At 40.1% G+C, this 16,772-nt stretch overlaps 2 protein-coding genes across 18 annotated transcripts in view; both read left to right on the top strand.

Moving 5' to 3' along the window:
- The window catches only part of mybpc1 (myosin binding protein C1), a 37,680-nt gene extending 30,141 nt beyond the window's left edge, over positions 1-7,539 (top strand). For 16 of the 17 annotated variants that reach the window (XM_042220459.1, XM_042220456.1, XM_014333980.2 and 13 more), the window contains 8 exons: positions 218-385; positions 512-600; positions 676-871; positions 993-1,132; positions 1,213-1,372; positions 1,803-1,939; positions 2,015-2,201; positions 6,718-7,539. In XM_042220459.1, the coding sequence (XP_042076393.1) occupies positions 218-385; positions 512-600; positions 676-871; positions 993-1,132; positions 1,213-1,372; positions 1,803-1,939; positions 2,015-2,201; positions 6,718-6,815 (1,175 nt within the window). In that variant the 3' untranslated portion in view covers positions 6,816-7,539. Of the gene's footprint in view, positions 1-217; positions 386-511; positions 601-675; positions 872-992; positions 1,133-1,212; positions 1,373-1,802; positions 1,940-2,014; positions 2,202-5,274; positions 5,314-6,717 lie in introns of all 17 variants that reach the window. The other variant, XM_014333977.2, reaches the window with a different exon arrangement.
- Positions 7,540-9,482: 1,943 nt separating this feature from the next.
- chpt1 (choline phosphotransferase 1) lies at positions 9,483-16,020 on the top strand. The gene is made up of 8 exons (XM_005923604.3): positions 9,483-9,928; positions 11,945-12,092; positions 12,225-12,366; positions 13,358-13,442; positions 13,918-14,049; positions 14,132-14,290; positions 14,414-14,539; positions 15,713-16,020. The coding sequence occupies exons 1-8, from the start codon at positions 9,689-9,691 to the stop codon at positions 15,827-15,829; spliced, it is 1,149 nt and encodes a 382-aa protein (XP_005923666.1). The 5' UTR covers positions 9,483-9,688; the 3' UTR covers positions 15,830-16,020.
- The last annotated feature ends 752 nt before the right edge of the window (positions 16,021-16,772 follow it).

Raw genomic sequence — 16,772 nt, 5'->3', positions numbered from 1 at the left:
GACTTACAATAGTGCACTGGACACTATACAATAGTGTGGCTGAGAAAAAAAAAATGAGATCAGCTGTAGCATGTAACCAATCTGTAAAACCAGTTTTATTAAGCACTTCAAGTTTTTAGCTTGTTTCTTCTAACCCACAAAATAGATGCACAACCAGTCAGACATGAAACCAGTTTAAATAGTATTTTTCACCATGACTGTATTTTTTTCCTTACAGCTAATGATTGGGTAATATCCAACAAGGAGCTGACAGAGAAAACCAGGTACACCATCACCGGTCTGAGTCCAGGGTGTAAAATTTTAGTTCGTGTCAAAGCCGTCAATGCAGCTGGAGCTAGCGCTCCACGTACCCTGCAGCATGCTATCCTGGTTAAAGAGGTTGTTGGTGAGCTCTTTAAAGTTCAATATATATGTTCTGCTGTAACACTGCAACAAATTAAATTAATACTGACATAAAATAAATCATAAAACGTTCCTTTATAACACACATTTTGGTGTAACTGCTCCACAGAACCACCCAAGATCCGCGTCCCACGGCACTTGAAGCAGACTTACACTCGCAAAGTTGGAGAAACAGTCAACCTTGTGGTGCCATTTATGGTAAATATGCCAGTTATACTGATATTGCACATCTCTTCAACAGAATACTGAGCTCATGTTGCAATTTGTGTGCAGGGCAAACCCCGACCGAAGGTCACCTGGCTGAAGGATGGCAACCCTATAGAGCCTTCACAAGTTAGCATCCGTAACACAGACTGTGACAGCATCATCTTCATCCGCAAAGCAGAACGCAGCCACTCTGGGAAGTATGACATGACAGTGCAGGTTGAAAACCATGTGGACACAGCCATACTTGACATACAGATTGTAGGTGAGTGAGCAAAATCACTATAAGATCATACGAAAGATAGAAGTGCTCATTGACATCAGAGTGGAGCTTTATAAGGAATGTCTATATTATGAGATTATATATCTTTTTCTCCTATTTTTAGATCTACCTGGACCTCCTCAGTGTGTGAATATTGAAGATGTTTGGGGTGGAAATGTAGCTCTGGTCTGGACCCCTCCAAAGGACAATGGGAACGCCCCAATAACAGGCTACACCATTCAAAAAGCAGACAAAAAGACAATGGTAGAAGATGGTCTCACACTGCAAATGAAAACCATTCTAGATACGCTATATCTTCAGCTCACATGCTTTACTCTTTTTAGGAATGGTTCACATGCATTGAGCACTACCATCGCAACTGCATTACCATCACAGAACTGGTAGTTGGGAACGAGTACTTCTTCAGGATCTTCTCTGAGAATATGTGTGGCCTGAGTGAAACCGCCACCCAAACCAAAAAGAGTGCCCTCATCGTCAAAGAAGGTACAGCTGACTGTGTGTTTATGAGAGTGTAGGTGAGAGTAAGATCAAAATATTTACTGTGAAAAACCAAATCTTCTAATTTCAGATGGAGGAAAATGCTTCCAAAGCTGAAACTCTGGAAGAAATCACATTTTACTTACATGCCGATATAAAGTTGTTGTTACTTTTTTGGGGTTTTTTTACAGCTCTTATCTGAAAGGTACTGTCAGTGATGTTTTCCACCCTAAAGTGAGCCTGATTCACAGCCTCACTTGTGAAACTCCAAGGGTTCGGTGTATGACTGACAGGCCCTTCAATGGTGTCTCAGTCTCAGCTGAAGATAAATAAAAAAAAATACTGTCTTTCCCTCATCACATAGGGAATATCCCACATGATACCGCTCAGAGCCAGTATCATGTACAACCCCATTCCTTTACCCTTACCCCCACAGGCTTGCAGATGAAAACACAAGAGTACAATGACCACGACTTCAAGGAGGCGCCGAAGTTCACACAGCCACTTATCAACACTTTCGCCGTGGCCGGCTACAACACTACTCTTAACTGCAGCGTGCGTGCCAACCCAAGGGTAAGTGGAAGAACTAAAAGTAAAAGTGGTCCTATCAGCAGAGTCCTTTGCTGATGTTTCTATTTCTATGTGCAGCCCAAAGTGATCTGGATGAAGAATAAGATAACCATCATTGACGATCCGCGCTACCGTATGTTTAGCAGCCAAGGAGTCTGCACTCTGGAGATCAGGAAGCCCAGTCCCTATGATGGTGGAATGTACACCTGCAAGGCCATCAATGAACTAGGAGAGGCTCAAGTGGACTGCAAACTGGAAGTTAAAGGTCAGTGTGGACCTTGATATGACCCCCGGCCTCCTCCTTGGGTGCCTGTGTTCACCAGAGTCTGGTTTCCCAAATGTTTTTGTTGTATTTTTTAATGTTCTTTTAAGATATGTGCATCTTTAATGCAAACAGAAGCTATTAACGCATTTATGATCACAATCATCACTGAACGTACAGAGGCAGAGAGCCTTTGGGAAACCAACTCGACCTGGGTACGCTAGTGTTTGAACTGTGCGTGCAGTTCAGCAAAGGGACGATATAGGCGGTGGACATGTAAGTATCTGTACTGGGTTGCACCAGCTATTCGTAAATTCATGGTAAAGTCTTCATCAAGCTCCTAGCAACTTGTTCCTGGTGATTTACAAAGTTGGATTGCACAATTAAAACTTATAAAATGTGTTAGACTTGAGCAATGTCTAAGTTGGTCATGCATGGTGTCTGGGAGAGCTCAACACTGTAAAAGACAAACTACATGGTCGCAATGCCTGAAAAAGGGAAAACACTTTGGATTCTTACCAGTTTTTTTTATCTTCTAATGCTTTTATTAGGATCTTTCTTGCTTTCTTATTCATACAGACAGTTCTTAGGTTTAGTTCCAAATGACCTCAGGTTTATTTAGTCAGTTCCCTTTTGTGTTCCCAGTTTGTGTCAGTCTTGTCTTGCTTTATATGTTTCTACTGTATATTCACCCGTCTTGTCCTCCTGTCTTCCCTTGTGTCATGTTAATCCTATTCCCCTGTTCCATCTGGATGGTAGTTGCTTTTTTAGGGCAGCATGTGGCTCAGGAGGTCGAGCGGATCATTATTGGATGAATGACACTTACAGTCAAACTCGAAGTTCTTTAAATGCTCATCTTAATAGAAAGGCACCTTATAAGTAGAAAGACACATAGTAATATGCAGAGATGGGCAGTAACGCGTTACTGTAATCTGATTACTTTTTTCAGTAACGAGTAAAGTAAGGGATTACTATTGCAAAAACGGTAATTAGATTACCGTTACTTTCCCGTAGGAACGCTGCGTTACTGCGTTACTAAAACCGTGATTTTTTTGCGAGAATGTCTCATGACAGTGACGTAAGCGAGTGCGACGTTCGTGACAACAGCTGTGTGCAGATCAACAATGGATCATATATCGAGTGCGGGAGAGAGTATGAGCGTGCAGCGTTTAAAGCGTGGAAGTACTGACCTTACTTTGAGTTTGATTCCATAAAAAGTGACAAAAACATTAGGTCCGTTGTGCGTGGGAAGAAAACTTCTTTTTACAGCGAAAAAACCCTAAACTTCCAAGCAAGCACCGAGTGCGCAACGACGTAATGGGAAATCACAGAGAAACTCGCGGATTCTTCCACTGACCGCTGCGGCACACCTGCACCAGGGTAAACCTCCGCCTACCCGCTCCTGCTTTACAGGTGAAAATAGAGCAACAGGACCGCTAGTCTTTGACTTTATTTATTTTCTGCTGTGTTTTACTTGCATCTATTTGAAAGATGAGTGTAAACACAAAAAATATTTTATTTTATGTGCTGGAATGTGCAGAAAATAGGTTTAAATGTTAAACTAATTTCTTCCAGTCAGAGAATGTTGCATATAATTAAATTTTTGCTTGATGCATAAAGTTAAAAGATTAAAACTAATAAAACAAGTTTTAAAAAGAGACTTTTCCATTTGATTACATTTTGTATGATGGATTATGCAGAAAAAGTAGAATTGGGCTGAAAGATCTATCCTTTATCACCTACTTCAGGTTGTAAATCGTGTTTTTAAAAAGTAACTAAGTAACTAAGTAATTAATTACTTTTGAAAATAAGTAATCAGTAAAGTAACGGGATTACTTTTGGGGGAAGTAATCAGTAATTAGTTACTGATTACTTTTTTCAAGTAACTTGACCAACACTGGTAATATGTGAAGCCTTGTGTTTTTCAGAGTCACAATCTCGGTGTTTAGAAACCAGATGTGATGAGGTGGGGTGGATCTGACTGTGAAACCACACACGCATTACATAAAAACTGGTCAGTCACAAGTTTTTTAGCCAATGAGCATAACCTGGATAAACCATGACCAAGACTTACAAACTTGAAATAATTTTTCATTCATTCATTTAATATGATTAAAATGAATCACTGAGACTTAGTGGTTCATTTCAAACGGGAAAGTGTTTTCACAGGTCAAGTTAAAGAGCCGTTTTCCCATTGACTTTATAAGGACTGAAGGCCGTTTCCCAACACCTGCTTACAAACAGTCACAGATTGGTGAAGGTTTCCAAATTGACACTTTCAGCTGCTCCCTTATCCACAAAGGATATCCACAGTATGTTTAATTTGGCAGATATTAATCATGAATTGCTTTTCCTGATACAACCCCAAAGTGCATTATGTCTCCTTCTGTGCCTGGGGCTGAACTAAGGACAGATGTGCTATTTGCCAATAACTGCTAATTTATTGCCAACACTATGCAAGCCAAGCAGCTGGGTCATTTACCATTATTGGTATAACATTTTAAAGTTAAGGGTGTCATGTCAGACATCAGCTTTATCAGTTTTTTATTCATAAGATTTATTTTGTTTTTTTGCAATCCACTTTGATAAAGTGACGTGTAAATCTGCACTTATTGACTAACTAGACTTAAACTTACGAACACCTGGTGCAACTGGTCTATGGATTCCATTTTGAGAGAATATATAAATAATAATCATTTCATGTGTGTCCAGTGTACATAATATCTGGTGACACTTTTCCATCACCACAACATGCAGACGTTGATCCCTTGTGTTGTCACACCTCTCTCTATTCAGTCCAGTCCATCCAGCCATCCTCTTCATCATCACAGCACACCACCTCAGCACCAGTCACACCACAGGAGGCAATAACATATGTAACATATGATATTTTTGTGTTTGTATTATTCAGTGTTTCCATCTTAAAATATGCTCCACAGATTCCAGTGTCTTCTTTATGCTCCACGGTTAACTCCTCATATAAAAGAGTTCAGTAATAACTCAGCTATTTTCCCTGGTGCGCATATAACTCCATGTAAACATTTTAACCCCTCTTCTCTTCTCTTCTCCCTCCTAGTCCAAACTCAAGAATTGTGAATATATGTTCTCATATAAGGTAAGCTTTCATATGGTTTTGGCATATGAAGCTTATGTCATTCATTATGCGTCTTCAAGCCTGTGCAACCTCGCTTTTCTCAGCTTGTGGGTCTCTGGCAGTCGTTCTTCCCCTTGAGAGGAGAACCAACAGAACATGTCACATTTGCATGATGGCTTTTGCCAGGTTTTTTCTAAACCTGGATTGCTGTACCTGGCTGACTTTAAAAGCTCCGTTTTGAGTATTTGAATTTATTGTTGGCGTGATATTGTGAGACTCTCTGTTTTGTAACCTGTAGCAGAAGTTAGGTGAGTAAAAGGTTTGCAAATCTTCTAACCTTTGTTGAGATATCAAGTGCATCATCTGAAGGGACTGAGAAACTCTATGCTATGAAGGCACTGACTGTGGCTGAACAACATCAAACACCAAAGAAAACATACTAAACTATATTTTATGTTTGGACCTGCCTGATGAGTGGTGTATGCATAAACGCAGCAGAAATTATATATACTGTATTTTGTAGGTTTTTGCTTGTTGCAGATGACTGGAGACATTATTCATTAATTTTTTTTTTGCAACGATTGCAGACCTGAATTGAAACATGTTGTGGAATCAGCTGTGCTTGTGCTTGTATGCTGTGGCCCAGTTCCATACTATGCACTAATACTGAGCAAATATGCAGGGTTTACGCTGCGTTCACGTAGTGAAAGTGACAAAATACTCGTCTCAATTTTCAGTGCTGTATTTGAGTGTGCAGAACTATTGTGCTTGTCCCTATTTTATGTCACATACAGTGCTGTGCAAAAGACTTGAGCCACCTGTATTTTCTTTCTATTTTGCTTCCAGGGAGCCAGACTTTCATGTAATATTTTTCAAGTGGTGTTGAGCATTTGGGAGAAAACTTTTAGATCAAATTTTGTACACCTAGGTGAAGTCAGTGACTTTGCATCTTGTGTCACAGATCACATCATTTAAAACTGCATGTACTAAAAGTCATGCATAGTCCACATTTGCTCTAATTAATAATTTTCTTCACTACAAATTACCAAATAAATGGATGAAATTCCAATCACCTGTATTTTGTGTTTAGTGATCATTATCAGAATGCAGTATCCTTTTATTGCTACTGTAATGATAGCATGCCTTTAAACTCTTGTATACTGTGCAGAAAGACATACAAAGACAGTGTATACTATGGAACTGGGACAAACTGGGTTGGCATTGCATTCAGAAGCCATCCTGAGCACCCTCTTTCCCTCTTTAGAGCTTGTGGTTCTCTCCATTGAGTTTTATTTGCTTTTCTCTGCTCACCCTATTGCCCTTCAGCTTTTCTCCTTCATCTTCCCCTCTCTATTTTTCACTCTCCACATATGTCTCTGTGCCTCACAGCAATATTCTAAGAGAGTTTTTCTCCCTGTCCCTTAGGAGGCTTCACCTTCTATGAACTCATGCAACGTGGAGTGCCCCTACATCTGATTGACAAGTATATGACCGAGTCGAAGGTTGTTGAGCAAGAGAAGTAAAAACTGAGCACAGTGCAATAAGACATTTTTGGCTTGCAAACATCTGATGCCACTAGTTACCCTGTTCTCTCAACTGCTGAGGTCAGCAGCCTGCAGGTGGATGGAGGGAAGATGGGACAGGTGGGTGGGTGTGAGGGAGGGTATACCAGTCCGGTGTGGTATGCTGTGTGCAGCTTTGGAGCTAGTTACCATAAGAAAAAAAAAAGCCAGTTCATCTTCTTTATCACTCTGTTATGTTTGAAAGACTCAGCTCAGATGCATGTTGGCAGTGTTTTGGTTCTAGCTTTAATAAGGAATTGTAGTGTGAAAAAAACAAGCTCATGGTGCACAACCAGTGACACACAGCTAGAGTATTTTCATGTGGATTTTTGTCAGGAGTGCTTTTTGAAGGTGGCTGATTACTTCCGGGCTCTGAAAGATTTAGTTTGATGTTTAAAGGGTGTCAGTGAACTAATACGTGGCAAGAAAAGTGAGAACAGACTTCAGTAATGTTGGACAAATGAATGTTTTCACTTTTCTGATATGAGTCACATTAACATTTCTCTTTTTCTGTTGAGTTAGTAAGACAATATAGAGATTTACACAAAGTCCATACATGTCATTAAACTTTTGAATTCTTGGATTCATACTGGACTGAGGTTTGATTGGGGTTAAAACATGTGTGCATGCCTTTACCTTTGTAATTACAACCTGTGGACAACAATAAAAGACACTTTAAAAAATAGTATGTCTGTTGTTGATTTCTGTACTCTTGTGTTGTAGGAATTAATCTTCTTTTCTAGTCTGTGACAGATTCACTGTGTAATTGACCTCATTAATTCATTTTAGTCATATTTATTTATTTTGCAAACCAGAAATAGCATGAGGGTTTATGGAATGAGTCATGTATGTGAGATCTGGAAAATATGTTCTGACATATGGAAGGTCTTATGTTTGAATATACTGACTTGACCATATAAACAGGGGGGTAGTTAAAGGAGACCTACTGTGGTGCTCAAAAGTTGACACAGAGTATTGACACAGGTATTGACACAGAATAACCCATTCTTTTAATGGCAAATCTCATAAAACCATAGTTTATTCACAATAGAATATAGAAAACATAAAATATTGAAACTGAGAAAATGTGCCATCTGAAGACGAAAAAAACCAAACACCCATTTTTATGGCAAAACAAATCTTAAAAAGCCGGGACAGGGCTATGTTTCACAATCTGCTTTTAAGAACAGTCTGAACACTGAAGAAAACAGTTGCTGGAGTTTTGGGAGAGGATTTATTCCCATGCATGTCTGATAAAGGCAAGCCTGGGTCTTTTCTGTTGTATTTTTCATTTCATTATGCTCCAAATGTCTGTAGGCCGGTTCAGCACCTGCTCTCATCTACTACAAAGCTCTGCTATTGTCTTAGATGCAGTATGTGGTTTAGCATTGTCTTGCTGAAAATCCAAGACCTTTTCTGAAAAGAAAAACTGTCTAGATGGGAGCATATGTTGTTCTAAAACCTGTATATACCTTTCCCCAGTGGAAACACCTGGGGAACACAGCTGATTAGAATCTAACTAATGAAACGAGGGAAAGCAAACTCGCCATAATGCATATGAGACAAGGGAGTCGAAGTAAATTAAAAACAGGAAGTAATGAAGACCCAGACTAAGACATGTGACGTTGACACAGGGAAAATGTAAACAAATGCCAAGGTGTGACTAACTGGGAAGAAAAGGCTATATAAAGGATATATAAATATATATATATATATAGAGAGAGAGAGATCATTATTTTTGTGAATAATTTTAATAAACAAACTTAGATCCAACAACCAAATGCAAGGGAAATTTATTAGGAGATTCATTTATTGTGAACCCAAACATATCATAAACAGTTACAGGAGGTATTCTTCAAATTAAGAGTATAGATATGACACAGGTATTTGTTACACCTGTTATAGTCAGTTATAGTCATGTAAACAATCCAATCTCTGTGAACATAAAGAATCAAATCCCTCTAATGCAGCAAATAAAACCCTTGAGTTAATAACTTAGAAACTATGATTATTAGCCCAAGTACCATAAACAGACCTAGAGAATGTAGGCTAATATTTCTGATTGTTTTTATCATTTGATGTGCGATCTATTTACAAATCCACACTTTTCAAAGCTTAGTAAAAACACAACTCATGTTTACCTTATTTTTTTCTTTTAAATTTATATTAGTTAATCTTTAAAAGAACAACATGATTCCAGGTGTTTTTTCTTCTAAAATTAACTATTAACTAAATTAAATAAATTTAACATTTTTTTTTTATCTAACTTAAGCTTTTAGTTTAGAACTAACAAAGTGAGCAAGAAGCACAAGGAGAACAGCTACACTAAGGCAGGTCAAATATGATATGATATTTTAAATGTTTGTGTGGTACTTTCTATATGTTAATGATACCACCTACACTTTTCATCGTTTCTAAGTTATAAGGCTTAACCTACATGAATGAGGTAATTATGGGCCTAAATGCATCTGCCAGTCATACAATATGTGCTTAGGTTTGCTTATATTTTAGCAAGTTTATGAGCCAACCAGATGGTTATTATCACAGTGTTATACACTCTTAGGCGCAGGCTATGTGCATTTAAACTTCCCGGTAGATAGCCACGTTATCCCTTCCGGACATTCGCTTCCTGCCGAGACGCACCTCGGCCAGAAACGTATAGACATCCACAGCGCTTGGTTCCGCTGTGAAAATGGCCTCTGCTGCTCGTCTACCCTAGACATACCAGATGAGCTGCTGCTGTCTCCTGGAGTCGGCCAACCCTGTCTGAAACACCACCCGGGAATATCAGGGAGTTTTTGCGGTACTCAGAGGAGTGACGAGGCAGAAAAATAATGCCACATTTCCTGTGGCCAGAGCCGTTGTCACCCGCTCAACTAAAGCGGCTGGAGGAGCATAAATACAGCGCCTCCGGTAGATCCCTATTTGAGCCGCCGTGTCAGATCTACTGGAACTGGCTCGTCCAGCAGATACCGACATGGATCGCACCAAATACACTGACTATTGTTGGACTGCTGGTTAATGTCCTCTCCACGTTGGTGCTTGTGTATTATTGTCCCACGGCAACAGAAGAGGTGAGTATAGCGACTGGGGCTAAAGTTTCAAATGTCTACCCATCTCTGCTATGAAAAGACCGTCCTCCATTTAGAAAATGCGTAGGCTAAAGATACACCGCAACCTGTAAGACCCAGATAGCTCAACAAATAGGATTGATTATATTTACTGAGTCCATTGGGGATACTTACTAATTCGGCAAACATTTGAGCTTCACAGCTGCTTGTATTTTAACGTCATATCTACCTTATAGATGGGGCCGTGGTGCTAGCTAACGCCGCAGGCGCTGTATTTTTAGGACTGTTCTGTAGTGTCAAACAGCTAAATTTAAATTTGGTAGTGTAAGCCGAAGTAAGCTTAGAGTCCGTCTCCAGGTTTTTCAGGAAAACCTTTTTTGCTCTTTTTTTAAACCCAAGCATGGCCACAAGCAAGCCGAGACGCTTTAAAGGGGGTTTTAATCGTATTAGGGACGACGTGGACAAGAATAACTGATATATCGGCGGTCATGTGACTTTAGAAAGTTGAAAGGCCTCATGTGACGCAGTGCTGTTTGTGTCAAAACAGCAATTTGTTTCATTGTTTCACTTAAGGCCACTATCTATCAGAGAAGAGGCGAATCATTTAGCAGCCATTTATTGGTAATTAAGAATTAAATTAAAAAAAAGGGGCGGGAGGGTGTCTAGCCCTTAACCAGACAAAAATATACTTATTTAAGTGAGTAAGCTGATTTTGAAACGCCTCTATATTATTCTGTAATCTAAGAATACTATAGAGAATGTGCCTTGCAGGTAGCAAGTTGACCTAGGGCACAGTAAACCTGTCTGTCCCTGCAGCAGTGGGTCCAGCTGCTCATGCACAGGTTGGTGAGTTAATCAGACTTGCGCCTTTGCTCGTTCTAACTATGACAACCTTGCACCTGAGTCAAAGTCCATGCACTCCCACTGACTCCACCAGTTTCATCTACTGTTATTATGCATTGATTGAGGCATACAGTGTACGCTTTTATTTATGGAGAGTTAAGAGTTAAGTCCCATCGCTGTGCAAACAAACACACATTCACAGGAATTCATCGGAGCCTATGGAAATGGGTCAGAGTTTTCCCTCAAGTTACTGCTGTGATAAACTTAAACAAGTAGTCCACAAGGCTTTTGGGACATGTGCTTCATCTCTGTTGAAACACACTCTTTTTTTGTGTGTGGTTCTCTCTCTCTCAGTCACAGGCTTGCACAAATGCGCTCTCTCTCTCTCTCTCTCTCTCTCTCTCTCTCTCTCTCTCTCTCTCTCTCTCACACACACACACACACACACACACACACACACACATTGTAGTTTTCCAAACATGCTATGTTGGCCAGCATTACTGTCCAGATGGTCCATAACCTCCACCCTAGTAAAGAGGAGCTGAACTGGTCTAGTCAGCTGGAGTCCCTCCTACTACACACTTCAGAGAGATGTAGCACATATGGCACATAAGTATTATTTAAATCCAACAGTGCACACGTGTATGAATTCAAAAGCTCCATAAAATCCAAAACAAACAACTTCTGAAAATCCAATACCTCAACAAGTTACACAACCCTCTCCTCCCCCCTCATATGAATAAGAATTAAAGTTGTGAAATACAGATATGATTAGTAGAGACCATCTTGTAATGTGGTCAACAACTGCAATTTTTAAGAATTATATGATTCTAGACCAAGGTGTTACAAATAAATGACAGATTGCAAAGGAAGTGGGGTGGGTCTAAAGTGGTCCCTTGGTCCCTGTGATTTTGCAGGGGGATTTTGCACAGATTAAAATTTGGCCTGTCTTATAAGAGCTCAATTGATTTGGACTCTAAGGCTGATTGGTAGTACTCAAGATCTTTGTGACTACATGAGAATGACTGAAATATTCACCAGTTACCCACATTTTCTTTAGCTCTACAACTATCTGTATTTTAAGTAGCTTAAATAGACCAATTAGGTGATTATCTGTGTTGTAAGAATGGGTGTGTAACTGTCAGTCTCCCTCTCTCGTCCCTTACCTGGCTTCAGGCTCCATCATGGGCTTTCATCCTGTCGGCTCTGGGGCTGTTCATCTACCAGTCTCTGGATGCTATTGATGGGAAACAGGCCAGGAGGACAAACAGCAGCTCAGCCCTTGGTGAGCTCTTCGACCACGGCTGTGATGCAGTCTCCACAGGTAATCTCCTAAACCCTGAAGCCTGCTGCGTTTGATTATAATAAACTGATTGTAGCATGTTAGTAAACAAAGCTTTGGCTTTAATTTCATTAACATGATTTTAATGTGCTTACCCCGGTGATTCTCTTTCAGTCTTTGTTGCTGTGGGAACGTGCATTTCATGTGGAATAGGACAATATCCAAACTGGACTTTCTTCTGTGGTTTTATTGGGATGTTTATGTTTTTCTGCGCCCACTGGCAGACCTATGTGTCCGGGACACTCCGCTTTGGCCTGTAAGTCAAATATTTATTTTAAATGTATTTTTCTTTTAATATAAGAAAATGGTCATTGTTATTAGTTTGCAACACTGAATGATAAAATAACTTGAAGACAGTAAGCTAATTTTCCTGGCAAGCCACTTGCACTGGCAGGTCAACATTACCCCAAAAACCGTTCAAGCCCCGTCCACATGCAAAGTGTTTAACTTGTCATGCATTGCTTTGCATGTGATAGTTGGTTGCTAGTGAACAGTCCAGGTTCCTGTTGCCTAAATAATCCTTCAGTGCATTTACCAACTCACATAGTCACGTGGGGAAAAAAGAGAGTTTCTAGGGCTCTAAGCAGTCCTTTGAAAAATTGAGTATACTCCATGATTCGGTAGCTTGTATAACCACCTTTAGCTTATTTTCCCCCTTTTTTTTATTCTGTGTGACCTCAGCAGTCTCTCACATTATTATGGCCCACTCTTCTTTACAATGATGCTTTAGTTCATTGAGATTTGTGGGCACTGGTTTATGCACATCTCTCTTTAGGTCCCACCGCAGCATTTCAATTAGGTTGAGGTCTGGACTTCGTCATTAGAACATTTTATACTCTTATTTATCAATCATTCTGTTTTAGATTTGCTGCTGTGCCTGGGATATTTGTCCTGTTGCATGACCCAGTTTGGCCTAAGCTTTAGCTGTCGGATAGATGGCCTTGTATTTAATGCTTTTGGTATACAGAGGAGTTCATGGCTCACTCAGTGATCACAGGTCCTGTGGCTACAAACCAGCCCAAACCATCACCCTTACACCACCATGCCTGACAGTTGGTATGAGGTGTATGTGTTCCCCTGGAAGAGGAGAAAAGACCCACAGCCCATGTTGAATGGCTTGTTTTATGAGAACATCTAATTGTAGGATCCGGTCACACAGTGGCATTTAAAAATGCTGCAGTACTGATGCTGTTGTTAAACCTTCGCACTGTCACTTATCTCACACTTCCCTCATATGTTCTGCACAGGGTTGATGTCACAGAGGTGCAATTCGCCATCATAATCATGTATGTGATGTCAGCTTTCGGAGGCGTGAGCCTTTGGCAGTACACGGTAACTGAGAATCCATTTCTTCACACTCACCTGCACAAATAGTGTACACACAGGGACACATCCATTTCACCTCAAGTGTATAGTCAAACCTTTTTCTCCTTAGTTTTTACACCAGACAAACTAACTGAATCACTTCTTAGGCTTTAGTTGTCATGCTAGTCTTTAAATAGAATTTGTGTTTTACTTTTACTCTGTGCTGCCTTTGGAGGCTTGACTTAACATCACATGAGAGAAGTGAGAAGGTAAATATGGGTAGCTAAAGCCATGGCAACAGGTCATCTACTGGACATGATCTGGCTCAAAAAGCTGATGATGTCGCCCGCATTTGTTTGTGTTTTATTTGGATATATTTATTTATTTGCTTTGCCCTCCCATCATGCTCAGCATGCTGCAGCTTTCATATAAGCACTTTTCTATTTTATAAGGAGAATGCTTCTTGTTTTCTCTTTATTTTGACCTCAATGTGTTCCCATAGTTGCCCATCATCGGACTGAAGCTGTATGCCTTCCCCGTCATGGGCATCATCGGGGGAGCCCTGTACTCCTGTTACAACTATTTCTATGTCATTTTGAATGGAGGGGTTGGCAAAAATGGCTCCACTGTGGCTGTAAGTTGTAAATACAGCATTATTTTAATATTTTAAAAAAATGTGTAAAGCGCAAAAACTAATCAATGTTTCTGCTCTTCAGGACACCAGCGTGCTGAGTCCCGGTTTGCACATCAGCCTCATCCTTACACTGGCCTTCATCATTTTCAAGAAGTCATCCAGCCACCTGTTTGAGCACCACCCCTGTTTGTACCTGCTCACCTTTGGAATGGTTATCGCCAAGATTTCCAACAAGCTGGTGGTACGTTGGTGTTCTCTTAATTGCCTGAATGAACTGTCACATATCTTCTTTTGTCTGTTTTAACCCATCGTTTAACCCAGTGTTTAACCTGCGTTTTCTTTCTTTCTTGAATCTTCTCTGTAGATGGCACACATGACCAAGAGTGAGTTATACCTACCAGACCCAGCCTTTATTGGGCCTGGCCTCCTATTCCTCAACCAGTACTTTAACAGCTTCATTGACGAACACATAGTCCTCTGGATCGCCATGGTTAGTACTGATCTCACAGGTGTCTTTGTTTAAAATGCAGCCCCACCCTTTTTGTCACCTCTAAGTAGCCACATTCTTTGCTCTTCTACCTGTATGTGTATATAGTTAATGCCTTAAATTATTTTCCTTGCATACTTTATTTAGTTGAGAGCTTTTCATTATAATGATAACAATAGAGAAATAAGATTGGAGCGTAGTGCCTTGATATACTTGTAGGACTTGTCAGCGTTGATGACTAATACGCACACAGTTAAATCAACTTCTCATAAGCACAGCGGCTTTCATTTCTGTCTGTGGGACTCTTATCTCTGCTAGTTGCCATCTAATCATTATAGTTGTGGTTCAAAGAGCACAAAGTTTCTACAATGAAAGTGAGATGACTTGTGATAAACCTTCCTTTGACACCCATGACTCGTGTTGTATCTCACACGCTGTTGCAAACCCCTACAGGGTTTCCAGCTGATCAGCTTTGAAAGGATAAATACAGTTTAAAAACGTTACACTTCAAAAGAACTTTACAGCCATGTTCTCTGCTATAAATGGTAATCTTTTGTCAGTGTGACGGCCGAGATGGTGCGCTGATATTCACTCAGAGTCAACAAATATATTAATAGCTGATGGGAAACCACCATTTGAATTTGGAGCCAGCGTAGGTGTGCAAACACGTTTTCCTCATTTGACACTGACATGCCACACTAGGGAGGGCAAAAGTATTACTAATGTCAGTAATCACATCCCGGTATTACAGATTCTGGCTTACTGGTTTTCCTTATAGCAATACTTATTGTCCATCTAAACATGCGTGTTAGGATCATTTCATAAATAATAGCCATCCATGACAACAAGAAAATATGTGATTGCATAAACAGGAAGCAGGAAGTTGGTTACTTACCGTAGTTTTCAAAGTGTGTGTCAGTCCTTCAGCCCTCAACAACCAGAAGCTTGTGCGTGTCTCGGGGTATGGCAGTGATCTGCTTTACTTTTTAAATGGAGGAAAGGAAATTGCTGCAAAACTAAAGATTTCCATGTAAATTACTTCCTTGCTGTATCCAGTGGCTGTTCTTGTATCATCCTTTGTGGTACCATTTAATGATGCTGTCTGTTAGGGACCTGTATTGCATCTGAAATTAGTATATCACCTAACATAGTACGTCTTTATTATTTTTGCTCCAGGTCCTCTCCAGTGTGGATTTGATACGCTACTGCACGGGCGTGTGCCTCCAGATCGCCTCCCACCTGCGCATCCACGTCTTTAGCATCACAACGCCGAGCCAGCTGCACCGCGACTGACGGTTTGCCCGGCGGGAGGAGGCGGGAGGGGACGCAGATCTCTTCCCGCTCCTGAAAGCAGACAGCGACCACGATGACGAGGAGAAACCCTCGACCTCGAGCCACTGCAGCCTTGACAAAGTAACCACTTCAGATTAAAACTCACACCTACTAAAAGGAAAGATAAAACTACCGTGATACAAAAAAGAAGGGAAAAAAAACAACCAAGCATGGATCTGTTGAATGAAAAATTAACCCAAGTTTCCCTTGAAAACCCAGTTGCCTGATGAAGTCTTTCAGATTTTAATTTCAAGGTAAATGCATGTTGTTAGATTTAATTTTTTGAACATCATTTGGCACTTCCAGCTTATTCAACACAAAATACCAAAAAAAAAAAAAATCTTTTAATAGGTATTTTTTTAGCTTGGGCAAATATCAAAGCATTTAAGTGAGCTTTAAATATGGAGACATGTTCCTCATGGATTGTTGTACAATTAACTAAACACATAAATATGACAATCACGAGTGACAATTTAAGTAAAATTTCTTTGATATCTGCTGAATCGGAATCAAATACCTGTTAAGAGTTTTCTTAATGACTTGTTTTAATTTGTTAAATGAAATAAGACTGAATTTGATACAAATTAGGGCTTTAAAGAAACTTTTTTTTAAATAAACTTATAGACCTTAAAATAATTTCCAATAAGGTTTCCAATTTGGACCGGCAGGTTGTCAGCGAGCTGCATCGAAGGGTAACGATCGTGTGTTAATGCTGAAAATGATGACGTGTCTAAAGTTAGGCCGATCTCACAAACCCCACTGCAGTTGTTTGTTTTTTTTTTATTTTGTTTCGACTCATCTCATCCTGCAGTCGTGGAAAACAATCCTTAAAAACATCTTCTCCGGCCTCTGGAGCACCGTCGACCGATGAAGCGTCAACACTCGGCTTGTTCTGCTTTCTCTG

The sequence above is a fragment of the Haplochromis burtoni genome, unplaced genomic scaffold (assembly GCF_018398535.1).
Source record: "Haplochromis burtoni strain Fernald_Lab_line unplaced genomic scaffold, NCSU_Asbu1 Contig_49, whole genome shotgun sequence".
Lineage (NCBI taxonomy): Eukaryota > Metazoa > Chordata > Actinopteri > Cichliformes > Cichlidae > Haplochromis > Haplochromis burtoni.
Note: the sequence above shows the minus strand (reverse complement) of the source record. Positions and strands in the feature narration are given on the sequence as shown.

Bases quoted from the DNA above. Each gene is read 5' to 3' on its own strand.
- chpt1 (XM_005923604.3), top strand. From the start codon at position 9,689: ATGCCACATTTCCTGTGGCCAGAGCCGTTGTCACCCGCTCAACTAAAG. The intron at 13,443-13,917 runs GTAACTGAGAAT...GTGTTCCCATAG, and splicing joins TGAGCCTTTGGCAGTACACG to TTGCCCATCATCGGACTGAA. The intron at 14,540-15,712 runs GTTAGTACTGAT...TTTTTGCTCCAG, and splicing joins TAGTCCTCTGGATCGCCATG to GTCCTCTCCAGTGTGGATTT.